Here is a 15,932-nt window from a genome sequence, read left to right as displayed (position 1 = left end):
ACAACTACTGAGCCTGCACTCTAGAGCCCGCGAGCCACAAATACTGAGCCCGTGAGCCACAACTACTGAAGCCCGTGCTCCGCAGCAAGAGAAGCCACCGCAATGAGAAGCCCGCGCACTGCAACAAAGAGCAGCCCCCGCTCGCTGCAACTAGAAGCAGCCCGTGTGCAGCAACGCAGCCAAAAGTAAATAAATAAAATAGACAAATTTATAAAAACAACAACGACAACCAAAAAAACCCAAAAAGCAGATCAGTGATTGCCTGGGGAAGGGAATGGGGATGATGGAAATGCTCTACATCTGGATTATGGTGGCTTTTACAAGGATGTATATACATCTATCAAAACCCACCAAATTATTTTATATAGGTGCCTTTTATTGTAGGTAAACTATACCTCAGTAAACTTTGATGTAACAAAAAAAAAAACTATACAACCTAAGTTTTCTCCTGGCCTCTAACCCTGAGTGGTCTGGCCCCTCCTGGCCTTGCTGTCCCCTCCCACACCTCTCTCCACTTCCCACTCAGCACCAGACCGCTTCCTGCACCTCAGAAACCTCGGCTCTGTACCACAGAGGCTGGGAGCTGAGCTCTGGAACCAGACTCTGGGTCTAAAGTGGCAGCAGCTGAGGGGATTTGTCAAGTTTCTTGACCTCTTTTAAATGTTTCCTCATCTGTAAATGGAGTAACAGTACTTTCATTTTAAGGGTCTTATGAGGATTCAATGAGTTAGACAACAAAGGCATTTTTTGGTGCCTAGCACAGGAATTGGCAAACTACAGCCCACTGGCTGTTTTTGTATGGCCCATAAGCTAAGAATGGTTTTTACCTTTTTTAATGATTGGGGAAAAAATAAAAAGAATATTTTGTGACACATGAATATTACATGAAATTCAAGTTTCAGGGTCTATCAATAAAGTTTTGTGGAAACAGAGCACATGTACTTACGTATTGTCTGTGGCTACTTTTCCACAAATGGGCAGAATAGTTGCGAAAGGGACCATATGGCCTGCAAAGCCTAAAATACTTACTCTCTGGCCCTCCACAAAAAAGCTTTGCAGACCCCTGATCTACCATCCTCATCATCACTCCTCCTTTGCATCAGCTGTGCCTTCTGTCTGGAAAGTTCTTCCACCAGATCTCAGAATAGCTCTTTCCTTCTTGTAACTCAGATCTCAATTTAAAGTGTATTTTTTAAAATTTTTTTATTTATTTATTTTATTTTTGGCTGCATTGGGTCTTTGTTGCTACGCGCGGGCTTTTCTCTAGTTGTGTCGAGCCGGGGGCTACTCTTTGTTGCTGTGCGTGGGCTTTTCATTGTGGTGGCTTCTCTTGCTGCGGAGCACGGGCTCCAGGCGCGTGGGCTCAGTAGTTGTGGCGCGTGGGCTTAGTTGCTCCGTGGCATGTGGGATCCTACCGGACCAGGGGTCAAACCCGTGTCCTCTGCTTTGGCAGGCAGATTCTTAAATACTGGCCACCAGGGAAGTCCCTCAGATCTCAATATAAATATCAGCTCCTCAGAGGTCTTCTGTGGTTACCTTGTCACTCCTGTCTCTTCACCCTGTTTTCATTTTTGACTCAATTTACTGTTTTCTTCCCTGAACCCGGTGCCTGACTTGCAGGAAGCACCCATAACCACAGGAGCAGATGCATTCCGGGCACTGGGGGACGGCACAGAAGGGGACACAGGAGACGGTGAGCTTGGCACTGAGCCGGCTGGATGGAAAGGACCACCACTCGGCTGTGTGTGCAGCTGCGTCAGGGTCGGGCTCAGCACTGGGATGCAGAGCCAGCGATGGTGACACATGCATTGCTCACCCACCCGGAGATCAGCCCGGAGGAAACACAGGAGGCCTGTCGGCAACGGCAATGCTCACCGCGGGCCCTGCCAGCGCAGCGAGGGCCATGCCAACCTCCCTGACAGTGGGGAGGGTTCTGCAGGGGCTGCATCTGAGTCCTGGAGGCTCCCGGGGTTCACCTGCAACTACACCACGCTCCTCCTTCCAAAACGGGAGGAGGTTCTAGGGGGTGGGTGGGGGTGAGACTTACAAAGCACGCCACACAAAACCAACACAACAGCAACGGTCAGAGCAAAGAATGACCAAGGTCTCGCGCAGTCCTGGCAATCTCTGTGTTTGTCACAGCCGCCCAGGAAGGAAGCAGCCCAGAACCCGCCGTCCGCCGTCGGGCCTCACCACATTGCCCACACAGGGCTCCTGGCAGTGGAGCGCAAGCTCTCCTCCCCGGGACCCTCTCCCCTGGGTGTCTGTGGAACTAGACTTTCCTTCACTTCTCTGTCTTTTTTCTCAATCTGATGTGCTGACAAGACCTTTCCTAAGGCCACAGAGCTTGGAAAGGGACAGGGGAGGTGTACTCCCTCCCCTCCCCTCCACCACTATTGCAGGAGTTCAGGAGGGTGGTGGTCTGACACACACATGGCAAGGTGATCAGGAGTTGGGCAGGGGACGGGGGCTAGTGTGCAAAGACAGGCATGTCATTCTGCAGTCTGTGAGGAAGGATTTCCAGGAGGAGAGGACAAGAATCAGATCTGCGTTTCAGACCCCTCACTTTGGCTCAGGTGAGAAGGGTGAAGTCGAGGAGCTGAGACATGGCCAAGAAGAGCGCAGCCAGGAGCAAAGGCTACCATCCCGGACGGAACTGAGGAGCCACAGGAGCAGGCTATATGGTGGAAGGGACGGACAGGAGGGCCAGGATCCGGGGTACTGCGGAGGAAGTTCTGGGGCGCTGGAGGTGAGGGAAGACACTGCCACCCAGACATCCTGCTTTAGTGAACAGGCGGACCATGGCAGAGGCACTGGGGTGGGGCACTCTTGGGGCACAGATGGTGTGCTGGGTCACCAGAGGTTCATCCGAGACTGAGGTTCCAAAACTGCACACAGTGGAGGCAAACTGTTGATAGACAGCAGAGATTCAAAATCCCTAGAACACAGACCCCAACGCTGAGCCCATAGATACGAGAGCCCCCTCGCTAGGTGCCTGACAGCCCAGGCAACCTTCTGGGGAGGGCAGAGTCCAGGCACAGACTAAGTAGGTAAGGGATGAGGCCAGTGGAGAGGGTCAGTGGAGAGCCCACAGAAAGGGAGGACAGACCTGCTGACGCTGCCCCATTCCAGCTCTGAGTAAGAGCTGATGGGGCAGGAGAGGCGGGGTACGGGAGCTGGCTGCTCAGAGCCCCACACACCCACCAGGCAAGGACCCCAGCGCCAGCCCCGCACAAGATCCTTCAGGCAACCACCAGCCCCTTAGGCAACTCACTCCAGCCTGGGGCTCCCCTTGCCGCCCCTGAAGTGAATGAGGCGGCCCAGCCAGGGCACAGAGGCCCTTTACACCTCTCCCAGGGAGAGCTCCCCAATCCTGGTGGGGAGCAGCTAAGGCAGGAACTGAGAAGAGCAGTGTGGTGCCCCTGCACCTCCACCCCCAAGCTAAGAACCGGGAGGAAAAGGAAGGCCCAGAGGTTTGGGGAGGTCCAGCCTTTCTCCCGCTTCCCCAAACCTGGAATGACTCCGTACACACCTCCCGTCTCCGCACCCACGGAAATTAATCCCACAGTCGCCTCAGCCTCTGCTCCAGGACGGCGAGGGGCCCCAGCCCGGCGTGGATACTCCCTCCCAGGCCCGAGCGCCTCCGCACCAGCACGGCCGGCACTTACCACACAGCAGCTAGTATTCCCGCCCGGACACCGATCTGTGAGCTGGAGCCCAGGATCCCCCCCACAAGTGAGGTCACTTGAACCCCTGGAAGTTTAAGGAACTTGCCCCAGAAAGGCTTCAGTTTCTCCTCTGGCCTAACTCCAAAGCCCAAAAGAAGCCTGGCAAGTCACTTCTCCGCAGGCCTTAATTTCCTCAGCTGACATGGAGGTAACTTTAGTGCTGCCTACCTGACCAACAGGTTGCAAGGCTGCAAACAACTCCACATTTAGCTAAAACGTGAACAGCCTACCGGTGGCCTTCACAGCCTCCCACTCCAGGAGCCTTCCTGACCCTCAGCACCGGCTGCCCGGGCCTCACCCACCTGCGCCCAAGCGGGGCCTGGACAGCCTCCCGCCCGGACCCGGGCCTCCCCGTCTCCCCTCACCCCCTCCCACCTCCGGCGCCTCCCCTCCCGCCAGCAGGCCCCGGAAGTCCGCGCCTGACCTTCCGCCTCGCGCCAGCAGCCACCGCGCAGTCGATCGGAGCCCGTCTGCGGGTCCGTCAGCCTAGCGCTCCTCCCGGCGCCGCGGGGGCGGGCCCCGCGCCCGGCCCTCGCCATGGCAACGCGATACTTCCGGCCCGCAGGCCCCGGAGCCGGAAGCCGCGGCTGCCAGTGGGAGCAGGGGGCGGGGGCCGAGCCGCGGGGGGCGGGGCCGAGCCGCGGGGGGCGGGGCCGAGCCGCGGGGGCGGGGCTTGCGCGGAGCAAGTAGAGGGAGGTTGCTGACCGCACGGTGCAAACGTCTGTGGTAGGGGCGTCCTCGGCGCGGTGGGGCCCGGTTGGGGCGGGAAGGGCAAGTAATCAAAAGGTTCCCAGGAGGGTGGTCATCTATTTACGCTGAGCTTTTAAGGAAGGGTCAGAGTTCACTCGACAAAGCAGGGGCATCACTGGTGTAGAGAAGAGCATGCGCAGAGGTGGAAGGACCCGGTGGGAAGAATTGAGGTGGTGGTTTAGGAGAGCGGGGGCCCGGTAGGGTGGTACGTGCGGTCAGTGATGAACAGTCAGGACATGAGGAGCCTTGAACGCCAAACCAAGAGCTGGGCTTTATCCTGGAAGCACAGGAGGACCAGTGGAGGAGAGGGGGTGACTTAAGACCTGTTGGAGAAAAAGACCTCTCTAATGACCGAGTGGAGCTAGGAAGCCATAGGTCGCCTGGTGAGACACAAGGATCCCTCAGCTAGAGCCCTGGAAACAGACAGGAGTTGAGGAGGTGACATAGGGATCCAGAGGAAGCCAGGTGAAGTCTGAAGAAAGAGTCTGAGATAGTGGAGGGAGCCATGTGGTACCCCACATACATCATCCATCTCAGCTCCAGGCTTCCTCCTCCACTGCACCCATCACTCACCCCTTCCCTCAGCACCTCAGTGAGAGCTGGGCACCCACTGTAGGCTGCAGATTTTCCACCCTCTAAGGGTATAATTGGTGTGTGTTCGGAAGGGGTGCTGCTGCCGCCCAAGAAAAGCCGAAATCTTAGAGTGAAGCGATAGAAAGTCTCCCTGTGCTTCTGTGGCTTTGCTCGGGTCTGGGGTCCTAGTAGCAACACCCCACCACTGCTGGTGTCCCGGGCCAGATAATCCCTTTGCAGACTTGCCCAGTCCTCACCGGGGGGAACCCAGGCTTTGGGTCAGGGTACAGAGCACAGGCCCTGACTGACTTGAGGGGGAGAGCCACAGACTAGATGGCCAGGGAGGAGGTCAGGGGACAGAAGGGTCTGGGACCCGGGAGGACCATGTCTCCGGGCAGCTGCCAAATGCATTTTTCCAGAATCGCACCTTTGGGCCAGGCCCCGTGCCTGCTAAAGCACTCAGAAGCTCTGGCCAGGGCTGACCAAAGGGTGCTGGCCCTGCAGGCCTCCCCAGGCTCAGCCTCCACTCTGTCTCCCAGAGTGCCCCTCCTCTACTCAGGCCTACCCCCCTCCTGCCTGGGGAGCATCTCCCTCCTCGCCTAAGCCACGGGGCATTGGGGCTGCCTGGGAAGCCCTGTGTACCCAGACATAACACACCTGTCCTCACTCCTGCCCAGGGTGATGCCAAGTGGTTCTTGCAGGCTCCCCTGGGCAGGCACCATGACCCACAGGGCTGTGTTCTCAAGGCCTGGCCCCAAGTGGTAGCCAGTAAATACCTACAGCTATAAGGCCTCTCCTTCCATGCACACCCACCCAGGGGCACTGCCTGAGTGCCCCAGAGGACCAAGTGGCGTCCTCCTCAGGGGACAACCTCCAGAGTATCTGGACCCAGAGGACCAGAAGAGTAGAGAGGCAAACATACTTCCAGGAAGTTCTCTCAAGCCAGGGGGGTCCAGCTTACCCAGGACCAGTGAGGTGCACAGGGCATAATGAGGGACTATTGTTATGGTCAGTTCCCAGGACCCACTGTTGACCAGCACCAAGGAGGGAAGGAAAGTGACCTCCAGGGCCTGGGGAGCCTTCTGGGGCCATGCAGCAGCCTGTGGGAAAATCCCTTGAGTCAACTGTATCCTTCTTTTATTTCTGAGGTTTCCTCTAGGAAGCCCTCCCAGACCACCACCCAAGTCCTGCTAGCTGCTTGGCCTTGAACTCTGGGCAGGACCCACCCCTTCTTGGCGGCTCCTCTTGGACCAATCACTCCCCCATCTGTTAAATGTGAACCTGGGATCTAGATGGGATAAAGTAACTGTGGGTCATAAGACCCTTCCAAGGGCTTTTCCTTACAGCTCTAGGGGGGGTGCCAAAGGCAGCCCAGCGGTGAGGAATGAGGCCTGGGGGGTGGCCGCCTGCAGCCCCCACTGGAATCTTTCCTGCCCCTCCCTTCCAGATTAACCGAAACCTGCTAATTGTGGCTGCCCTCTGCACGCTCCCCTCCCCCACCGCGTATTTCTACCTCCCTTGGCCTCCCCTCCCCTCCCCCTTCCATCCGAATGATAAAGGGCTTGGCCCGCCAGCCCCCGCCTGGCCTCAGGCCCCAGCTCTTCCTCACCACACTACCACACTGCCCCAGTGCCCTGCGCCCACCACCCGGCCGGACCCCTGCCCACGTTGCCTGCTTCCTCTGCATGGGGCCCTGCAGCAACCCCCGCCTGGGGCTCCCCGGGGGGGAGTCGCCCTCCCAGCACCCCCAGAGGAGGAAGAAGAGATACCTGCGGCATGACAAGCCCCCCTACACCTACTTGGCCATGATCGCCCTGGTGATCCAGGCCGCACCCTCCCGCAGGCTGAAGCTGGCCCAGGTGAGAGGATCCCCGCCCGCTCTCCCTCACACTCCGTGATCGGACCTGTCCCCGGAAGCGTCCTCCACCTGGCCCCTGCTCGGAGGCTCAGGCTCCGGCCCCCACCCCGACCTGGCCCTACCCAGCCATGCCAGTGGGGCCGGTCCTTGGCCTGGGCACCCAGGGAGAGAGCTAAAGCACTCAGGCAGGCCCCTTCCCGGCGAGGGGGGCCACGCAGAGGCGAGGGGAGGGGCAGCGTGGCCCCCCACCCACGCGCCCCGGCTCACGGCGCCCGCTGCCCGCCCGATGGTTTCAGATCATCCGTCAGGTCCAGGCCGTGTTCCCCTTCTTCAGGGACGATTACGAGGGCTGGAAAGACTCCATCCGCCACAACCTCTCCTCCAACCGGTGCTTCCGCAAGGTGGGGCAGGGCGAGGGTCGGAGCCTGGGGGCGGGACGCGGGCGGAAATCCTGAGTATCCGGGGTCGTACAGCCCCACCCAAGCCTGCCCCCCTCCTCCACCAGGTGCCCAAAGATCCCGCGAAGCCCCAGGCCAAGGGCAACTTCTGGGCGGTCGACGTGAGCCTGATCCCAGCCGAGGCGCTGCGGCTGCAGAACACGGCCCTGTGCAGGCGCTGGCAGAGCAGGGGCGCCAGGGGAGCCTTCGCCAAGGACCTGGGCCCCTATGTGCTGCATGGCCGGCCCTACCGGCCGCCCAGTCCCCAGCCGCCGCCCCGCGAGGGCTTCAGCATAAAGTCTCTGCTAGGGGACTCCGGGGAGGGGGCGCCGCCGAGCAGCCCAAGTCGGTCAGGCTTAGTTCGCATAGGGGAGGAAGAGGCACCCACTCCAGTCCCCACCTCTGAGAGGCCTCTGTGGCCCGTCTGCCCCCTCCCAGGGTCCCTGAGAGCAGAAGAGGAGACTTCCCGGGGGGGAAACAGCAGGCCCTCGCCCCTCTCCCCTGAACCCAGAGCCTGGCCCCTGCACTTACTGCAGGGTACCCCAGGCCCTGGGGGACTCCCTGGTGGAAGCCACAGGGCCTCGCTTTGGGGGCAGCTACCTACCTCCTACTTGCCCATTTACACTCCCAACGTGGTGATGCCATTCGCCCCACTGCCACCCACCTCCTGCCCCCGGTGCCCCCCCTCAACCAGCACAGGCTATTGGGGGGTGGTCCCTGAAACCCATGGCCCCCCAAGGCTGCTCTGGGATCTAGATGCCCTCTTCCAGGGGGTGCCACCCAACAAAAGCATCTATGATGCGTGGGTTAGCCACCCCCGAGACCTGACTGCCCCTACCCCAGGCTGGCTACTCTCCTGGTACAGCCTGTGAGGCTCCCCGGGCAGGGGCTGCTTTCCTCTCCCACCCTCTCCTGCCACCTGAGGCCTGTTGAGGGGAAACTAAGGGATGTGTGGCTCTGCCTTGAGACACGAGGCACCAGCTGTGCTGAGAATCGCGTGTTTATTGGACACTCCCGAAGAGCTGTGGCCCAGCTGGGCACCACCGCAGCCCTGACGGTCAGTCATGCCTCTCTTACCCCGAGAGGCAAGGCTGGAAGGAACAGGGCTGTGCTTGAAGTAGCCCTTCCTGTCCCCTTCCTGGTCCCACCTTCTGCAGCCCTCTGTCCATCTATCCATCCATCCCTCCATCACCATCTGTCACTTCCCCTCCCTGGCTCCGGGCTGGGGGAGGGTAGACCTGATGACCACCCCAGCCGCTCCATCCCTAAGTCCTGTCCCCCCTCCACTGTTGCCTGGCAAGGAGGTAGCACCTTTGGGGGGAGGGGACGGAGAATGGAGACCCTACCTGGTTTTGGTGGTGGTAGTGGGGAAGATAAGAGTAAAGGAACAAACGACATTTTAATGCAAGTCTGATGTTTGGTGATGGGGTAGTGAGTCTGGTGGCCACTTGGCCAGGGTCTGCCTCCGCGACTCTGGGATCCCCTGCTGTGCGCGGCGATAACAGCAGATGGCGATAGGCTAGGGGCCGGGGCGGGGGGGGGGGGGGGGGGGGCGGTGGTGTGATCATTACCCCAGGCGGAACACTTCTGGGGGCGGGACAGAAAGGGGTGGACTCTGGGAGTCTGGGGGGCAGCGGGCCCCCAGAGATCAAGGAGGTCGTGGGGGGAATAGGGACTTCGCTGCCTCTGCCGGCAGAGACGCGACCCAGACTCCTCGGGCAGGACTACGAAGGCAGGTCCTCCGGCGGTGCCAGGGCCGAGCTGGAGCCGCTGTCCAGGCCGGGGCTTGGAGGGCTGCCGGGCGAGGGCGTGGCGGTGCAGGGGGTCCCAGAGAGTGGTGTGTCGGTGCTCAGGGAGGAGGGCGTCCCGGAGCGCGGGGCCCTGCGGGGCCTAGCAGGCCCCAGCTCCACTCGCCCCACTCGCTCGGCGAACTTGAGCGAGCACACGGTCTCGCCGAGATCCTCGGGCCGCGTGGAGACCTGCGGGGAGCGGCGCTGGTGGGCGGGCCCGGGTGGGCGGCGCCTGGCATGCAAACGACCCTCCCGCGGGCCGCGGCCGCCTGGCCCCACCTGCAGCAGCAGCACAGCGGTGGCGCCAGGGCCCAGTGCGGGCTGCAGCAGGCGCGTGAGCTGCGAGTCGCGGAAGGGCACGTGTGGCCGGCGAGCCCGCAGCGCGGCCATCACTCCTCCCAGCGCCAGCAGCGAGCGGTTGATGGTCCGAGCCTCCCGCAGACGCTGAGCGCCGTCCCGGTCTTCATGCGACGTGCCGGCCGCCCCTGCCTTCCAGGCGCGCTCGGACCCTGCCAGGTCCACTAGGTGCAGCGTGCCTGCAGGGGCGAGCGAGCCCGGCGTGGAGGGAGGCCCGGTCTCGGGTGCAGCGAAGCCCCCCGCAGGACTCAGACGCCGAGGTACCTGCGGTGCCGGGACCGCTTGATGGGGACGCCGTGCGCAGCGTCAGCGTGACCAGGGCGTGCGAACGAGAGCTGTGCTGGTTCATGGCTGTGGCGGCGGTGGCCCGGTTGCTCCTCCCCAGGTTCAGCATCTGGAGGACGGAGAACAGGGCTGGCCTGCTGCGGCGTCCGCGGCCCAGGTGGGAGTACAGGGCGGGGGCTTGGAGGGCTGCGTGGCCCCACGGGGCACCCTCACCTGGTGCAACGACTCCAGATTGGGCACGTCCCAGTGGGTGAGGCCAGCCACCTGGATCCCCCCTTCGCCTGCTGGGCCCTGCCTCACTGCCAGGCGCTGGGGAGGCCCTGGGGCTAGGAGGTCCCTGGCGAAAAGAGGGAAGGCTCTGTTCGGGGTTCTGAGGGGCGGAGCCAGAAGTTGGGGCCCCGGGCGGGGAGGAGGCACCGTTTGCGGCCCTGACCTGACAGCCTCGTTGTAGATCTCCACCATGCTGAGGGTCACGTGGTGCTGTCCCCCTGTTCCCATCTCCCGGAACAGTGACTGCAGCGCCCTAGGAGCTATGCCAGGGTCCTCAGGTGGGCCCTGGGGAGGGGGTGGGGTGCCTCATCGGGCTCACATCCCAGCCACTGGCCCCAGGAGCCACCCAGACTGCCCCCTTTCCCACCTCCATGCTGTAGGTCTTTCCCGTCCCTGTCTGACCGTAGGTGAAAATGCAGACACTGTAGCCTCCGAGGCAGGACAGCACAGCCGACTCCAGCTCCCTGAAGACCTAGGAGTAGGAGGGGTTGGGAGGGGCCCTAAGCCCCAGGACCTGGGGCAAGGTGTGAACAAAACTTGATTCCCCTGGAAGGAGGCTGGCTCTAGGGGAGCACAGTGGAAGAGTGGATCTCCCAACAGACAGGTGAGGCTCCCTGGAGAAGGTGGCATTTGCCAGAATTTGCCAGGCAAAGTAGGGAAGGGACGTGACAGGTAGCAGGAACAGGTGATGCAGAGTATTGATTGACGATTGACTGCTTGGAAGGCTTGGGGGTGTAGCAGGCAAGAGCCCAGACCCTGGGCTTGATGGCCAAGTTCAAACCCTGGGTGTGACTGGAGGCAAGTCACTCATCTTGCCCTCTGTGAGATGAGGGCTGTAGTGGCACCTGCTGTGAGGATTAAGTGAGAATGCAGACCGAGAGGACTAGTGCAGCACTTGGCACATGAAAGATGAACCCAGAGGGTCCCATGTGTGGAGGCTGGTGGGCAACCAGGATCCTGGAAGTCAGGCCCTGGGAAGGTGCAGAGAGGCAGGTGAAGGGGAGATGGAGCTGGGACTTGCGTCCTTTGGCAACTGGACACCAGCAGCAGCCTCTTGAGCAATGACACAGTCGGCCAGCTTTTGTGCCCAGGTGGCGGGTAACCACTGGGCTGTCAGATCTCTTTGAAATTTTGGTTGCCAGCTACAAGGGCAGAATCCAGAATTGCCAGTGAGGTTGCTAGGATTCCATGACTAGAAAGGAGCGTCGGGGGCGCTACTGCAGACAGAGATGGGGAATACAGGTGAGGGAGCCCAGTAACAGCCCTTCGGCTCTTTCAGCCAGAAGTGGAGGACCCTGTCTAGGAAGGCTACCCAGAGGACAGTAGACGAGGGGCCCCTGTTCAGGGCTGCAGTTGGGATGGAGGCTGAAGACAGGGTGGGGGTGGTATGGGGGGTAAATAAAGGTAGGTGGAAAACGGCTGCAGTGCCCCAAAAAGTGAGGAAGGGAGTACCTGCCAGGCACTCTCATCACAGTCTGTCCCCGTGAGGCCAGCACAGGTCTGGGTCTCTGATAGCTCTGCCCCTCGCCTCACCCCCTCCCAGCTCTCAGCCTTGTTTCCTGAGCTCTAGTTGCAAGTTGGTGTGCAGTGAAGATAGTGTGCAGGAAACGAGGCAGCGGGGGGCTGGGGTTGGGAGCTCACCTGTGCCCCCCCACTCCCCTTGCCAACGAAACAAGGAGAGCTACCCACCCTCAGAGCTGACCATCTCTGGACCCTGGGCCAGGGGAGTGGGCAGTCAGTGAAGCCTGCGGGAAGGAGGTCACAGTACTGACCTCACAACAACAACAGCACCCCAGCCATGCTCCACAGCCCCCTGAGTAACCATCACCTCAAACGTGTTCATTTTCCTTCGTTTCCTGGCACAAAGTTACTTTTGAAAATGTTAATCTTCCTGTTTAAGCCATAAAGTCTGTCCCCCCCAGCCTGCAGAGTTTGGTGGGGGGATGCAAAGCGGAAATCCTGGAAAGAAAGTAGGTGCCCAGCTAGCATACCAGTCCTGCCTCCCAGACCCTCCGGCTCCCTCCCCTTCCCTGCTGGAGTCCAGCCGCCCTCTCTCCTGGGAGGGCAGACAGACAGGAGCCTTCTCTGGTCTCCAGGGAACTCTGAGTGACAGCTGACACAGGTGAAAGGGTGGAGCATCACCTCCTCCTGGCTGGCGTGTGGAGGGAAGACCCAGTCCAGGCGGAAGCGACGCTGGTGCCCTCGATAGCAGGTGGTGACAGTGCCACCCGGGCCGGGCTCTAAGCTCACCAAGTTGGAGGGTGTCCCTGGCCTCAGCCGACAGAGCACACGGATGTTTCCTGGGGTGGAGATCAGATCAGGGGGCTGCCTCCCAGATCCTGAAGCATGGAGAGCCCCCATGTCCCCCACCTCTGCTGCCCCAGCCCTTTTCTCCCCAAGCCTGCCATACCCTTGAGCTCCAGCAGCCGCCCTGGGCATCCAGTTGGGGGCCCCTGCTGTGCCTCAAGGAGCTGAGTCCCAGCCCCGCCCGCTGACAGTGCCCCCAGGGCCCACGATACCTGGGGGCACAGAAAGGTGAGGAAGGGGAAGGCAGTGGGAAGAGAGCGAGGGATGGGGTGCTGAGGGCAATATCCACCACGTGGCCCCCAGCTGTGGGGATCCACAACTTTCAGTGGCTTCAGACCCTTGGGGCGTCATTCAGTGGGCCTGGGATGGAGCTCAGGGACCCGAGGAGGACCGTGGGCTTCCTGGCAATCCTGTGAGGGATTCACCGTCACCCCAGTTTGCACAGAACACAGTTGTTCTGGTTCCAGAACCTAAGATTTGCAGTAGACGAGACAAGACCCTGGGGCTGGAAAGGAAGGGAGAGCAGGGGTTCCCCAAGGGAAGGCCAGTGACGAGGCTGCACAGAGAACAAGTGCAAGGGAGGGGAGCGAGTGGTCCTGACCTGGCCCCGGGCTTCGCTCAGCGAACCCTGGCAGCTCTGGGTAAAGGTGCTGACCAGTCCTCGGAGATCCCCACAGCCCTGACGCAAGCTGGCCATGCGAGCACGAAGTCCTGGGGGCAGGAAGGCTGTTGTGAGGGAAAGCCCAGACCCCACAGCCTTCCCGTGAGCTCCGGAGCCCAGCCCTTACCTGCCAGCTGCCCGCGCATCTGCTGCAGCTCCCTCCTGCACTTCTGCTCAGCCTCCTGCTGGAGCTGCCGGAGGGCCCCCCGAAGGCCCTGAAGCTGCACCTCCTGCACCCCTAGCTGCCCCACCCAACCCCAGCCCTGTCACTGAGGAAACAGGCACTTACCAGGCTCTGCCTCAGACACCCCCTCCCCAGAGCCCCAGACTTCCCAGCCCCTGGGCCCAGAGCCCACCTGGACTCGGAGAGCTTCTGTGGTGTCCTGGGCCTCTTGAAGCCGGCCCCGGAGCTCCAGCAGTGCCTCTGCCTCCTCCTGTTCCTGCAAGGGGAGTGGGGCAGCTGAAGTGTGGAGCCAGGAGGAAACTCAGGAAGGGGCACTCCAGCTGCGCCATTTTACAGATGAGAAAGTCAAGTCGACAGGGGCTCACAAAGCTGGTCACACACCCGCCTCCCAATCCATGCAGGGCTCCTTTCCCCACGTCTCTCTGCTCTCCTGGAGTCAGTCACTGGGAGAAACCATGGACTGAAAGGAGGGGATTCTCCCATGGGCATCAGCCTCCTTGAAGGGGCTACCATGCATTTGCCACCCACAGTCCGGGCCTCAGGTCTGAAGGGTCAGAGGGGGCTCCCTGCCTCTGCTCCAGTGAGCGCAAAGTCCTGAGAAAGCCCAGGCGGTGTTGCTAGAGACCAGGGTGCAGGAGCCCCGGGCTGCAGGGACAGTGGCAGCTAAGGAGCAGGATACCTGCGGGGCCCTGTTGGGGGGGGGCGGGGCCCCAGTGCAGCAGGAGGTCCCGAGTAAGGCTCAGGCTCTGTTTCAGGGCCTTGTTTTCCAGAGTCAGATGCTGAACCCTTTTCTCCGAGTCTGTCGCCCCCTGGGAGAGAAGGAAGCCCTCAAAACTCACCTGGAGGCTGAGACCCTCTCATGTCCCCCTTGTCCAGCCCCCACCCCAGCAGCCTCACCACTCCCACACGCAGCTGGCCCAGCTCCTTCTCCTGCAGTTCCAGCTGCTGCTTCAGCTCTTCCAGCTGGAAAGGAGGAAAGAGCACCGGGTGGAACGCCTCCTTCCAGTCCCCTTCCAGACCCCCCCAACCCCCCACTGCCTCCTGGGCCCCTCACCTGTCCAAGGATAAGCTGTCCCAGCCGCTGCCAAGCTCTCTGGTCCTCCTCTAACTGAGGAGGCTGCTGCCCCTGGGCCTCACCCCTTGGTGAAACAGGAGGGCTTTCTTCTTGGGATGGGGATCCTGGGGTGGGGTGGACCCAGTCAGGACAGAAGAGCTCTCTGGCCTGAAGGAAGGGACACCTCACATCTGGCTGCTAGGGTTCTGGTGGGCGTCACTCCCTGGACAAACTCCCTCTTCAACTCACTACTCCTTACGCACCAGCAGGAGTGGGGGGCTGCACCCCTGAGGCTGGCTGCGTCGCCTGGGGCAGGACCTGCCTCCCCCTGGGGCTCCGAATCCATGCCAGGAGGGCCAAGAGCTGACCGGTCACCGTCAACAGTGGGGGAACATCACCAGGCTGGGAAAGAAATAGAAATCCAAGTGGAAAAGGATGGGGGCCAGGTGGAGAGGATACAGGCGTATGGATGGAAATCAGTAGGCCTCAGAACACAGAACAGGTTGTCGTAGAAATCTCAACTCTGCTTACCTTGCTCAGGTCGGCAGAATTCCCGAAGCTCTCTTCCGCCCCCAGCTGGACTGAGAGGAACTCCGCAAGACGCACGAGAGCCTCCTCCAGTGAGACCTCGGCCGGACGGCCCTCCGCTGCCCCTCCCGGCCCATCCTCGGACTCCGAGCAGCCTGCGAGGCAGTGGGATGGGTAGGCGTGCTGGGTCACGTGTCGGATGCTAGGCCACTAGCCGGCACCTGCCAGCTCCCTCCCTCCCAATGAAGGCACGGGCACCCCTGCATCTCTCGGACGGCGGCGCTCCCTCGTTGCCCCGGGAGACGCAGCACTCCCGATGCACCAACAGTACCTACCGACCAGGCCGGTCAGCTCGGTCCACAGCTCTGCGGTGGGCTGGTCGGGGCGGCGGCGACCCCCGGGCTTGCCGCGGGCACTCTAGGGAGGGAGCGGGGGGGGAGTCCCTGAGGCGAGGCCAGGCAGCCCGTGGGGCTCCCTGCCTCCGAGAACTGAGCCCGAGGGGCTGGAGCCGGGCTCTCAGCTTCCAACACCAGAGACGGGGTCCTCGGCACGGCCCCTCCCCCGCGTCAGCGCCCCGGGACCTACGCAGCGCCGGCCTGCAAAACCGTTCTCCGGAAGGGGGTCGCAGGCCGAGCTGCGCCCGCCCCCGCTCACCTGGGCGGGGTTCCCAGGGTCGGCGGCCGCCGCGGCCCCGCCATCCCTGCGAAAGAGGCTGTAGAAGATGTAGATGAGCAGCGAGTAGAAGGCGTACATGAGAGCGCGGGGCGGCAGAGGGCCCCGCTTCGCGCCGCCCCGCGTCCCCGCGCCCCAACTCCGCGCCCGACCGCTGCAGAGCCCGTGCGCATGCTCTGGCGGCCGCCCCCTCGGTACGGCCCCGCACCTCCTCTTCCAGAATCCCTACCCGTCCTCTGCGAAGGACCCCCGCGCGGCTGTACCCACTCAGAGCCTTCCGCCCGCAGGTGTCCAACCTTTTTACCCCTCAAGCCCCTTTCTCGGCCCCTCCCCTCACCGCCGCTTCCACCAAGCGCTCCCCTCTCCGACCCTCCCCTCCCGCCCCTTCCTCCGACCCCTCCCCTCCACCTCCTTCTCGGCCCCTTCCTCCAACCCCTCCCCGCACCGCCCTCCCCTCCCCTCAATACCCTTCCTCGGC

General features: G+C 61.8%; 3 protein-coding genes across 7 annotated transcripts in view; 1 reads left to right on the top strand and 2 right to left on the bottom strand.

The window, feature by feature from the left end:
• Nucleotides 1-4,253, bottom strand: part of PPP1R16A (protein phosphatase 1 regulatory subunit 16A) — a 28,934-nt gene extending 24,681 nt beyond the window's left edge. The window contains exon 1 of one of the 3 annotated variants that reach the window (XM_027132202.1): nt 4,153-4,253. The gene's annotated coding sequence lies outside the window, so the exon portion shown is untranslated. Of the gene's footprint in view, nt 1-3,668; nt 4,069-4,152 lie in introns of those variants that run through there. The other 2 variants (XM_027132201.1, XM_027132204.1) reach the window with 2 other exon arrangements.
• Nucleotides 4,254-6,633: 2,380 nt separating this feature from the next.
• On the top strand, nt 6,634-8,698 carry FOXH1 (forkhead box H1). Its single transcript, XM_027132344.1, has 3 exons — nt 6,634-6,910; nt 7,206-7,310; nt 7,415-8,698. Exons 1-3 carry the CDS (start codon nt 6,737-6,739, stop codon nt 8,216-8,218), a joined length of 1,083 nt encoding a protein of 360 aa, XP_026988145.1. The 5' UTR covers nt 6,634-6,736; the 3' UTR covers nt 8,219-8,698.
• Nucleotides 8,699-8,726: 28 nt separating this feature from the next.
• Nucleotides 8,727-15,786, bottom strand: KIFC2 (kinesin family member C2). Of its 3 annotated transcripts, XM_027132157.1 has the most exons (17): nt 15,368-15,786; nt 15,118-15,199; nt 14,786-14,937; nt 14,518-14,656; nt 14,255-14,379; nt 14,098-14,163; nt 13,373-13,456; nt 13,144-13,258; nt 12,957-13,066; nt 12,459-12,567; nt 12,191-12,348; nt 10,416-10,520; nt 10,212-10,333; nt 9,992-10,115; nt 9,758-9,887; nt 9,416-9,672; nt 8,727-9,325 (listed from the first exon to the last, which is right to left on the bottom strand). In XM_027132157.1, the coding sequence occupies exons 1-17, from the start codon at nt 15,533-15,535 to the stop codon at nt 9,071-9,073; spliced, it is 2,301 nt and encodes a 766-aa protein (XP_026987958.1). In that variant the 5' UTR covers nt 15,536-15,786; the 3' UTR covers nt 8,727-9,070. The 3 variants fall into 3 exon arrangements, with proteins under 3 accessions (XP_026987958.1, XP_026987956.1, XP_026987957.1); XM_027132155.1 differs by having other exon boundaries at nt 8,727-9,672; XM_027132156.1 differs by having other exon boundaries at nt 8,727-9,672; nt 15,437-15,786.
• Between the last annotated feature and the right edge of the window lie 146 nt (nt 15,787-15,932).

Source organism: Aethalodelphis obliquidens, unplaced genomic scaffold (genome assembly GCF_003676395.1).
Source record: "Aethalodelphis obliquidens isolate GAN/ISIS:26980383/991018 unplaced genomic scaffold, ASM367639v1 scaffold41, whole genome shotgun sequence".
In the NCBI taxonomy this organism is placed as follows: Eukaryota; Metazoa; Chordata; class Mammalia; order Artiodactyla; family Delphinidae; genus Aethalodelphis; species Aethalodelphis obliquidens.
Note: the sequence above shows the minus strand (reverse complement) of the source record. Positions and strands in the feature narration are given on the sequence as shown.

Bases quoted from the DNA above. Each gene is read 5' to 3' on its own strand.
- FOXH1 (XM_027132344.1), top strand. From the start codon at position 6,737: ATGGGGCCCTGCAGCAACCCCCGCCTGGGGCTCCCCGGGGGGGAGTCG. The intron at 6,911-7,205 runs GTGAGAGGATCC...CGATGGTTTCAG, and splicing joins GCAGGCTGAAGCTGGCCCAG to ATCATCCGTCAGGTCCAGGC. The intron at 7,311-7,414 runs GTGGGGCAGGGC...CTCCTCCACCAG, and splicing joins CCAACCGGTGCTTCCGCAAG to GTGCCCAAAGATCCCGCGAA.
- KIFC2 (XM_027132155.1), bottom strand. From the start codon at position 15,535: ATGTACGCCTTCTACTCGCTGCTCATCTACATCTTCTACAGCCTCTTT. The intron at 14,164-14,254 runs GTGAGGGGCCCA...CCTCCTTTCCAG, and splicing joins GACAGCTTATCCTTGGACAG to CTGGAAGAGCTGAAGCAGCA. The intron at 12,568-12,956 runs GTCAGGACCACT...CTGTGCCCCCAG, and splicing joins TGAGCGAAGCCCGGGGCCAG to GTATCGTGGGCCCTGGGGGC.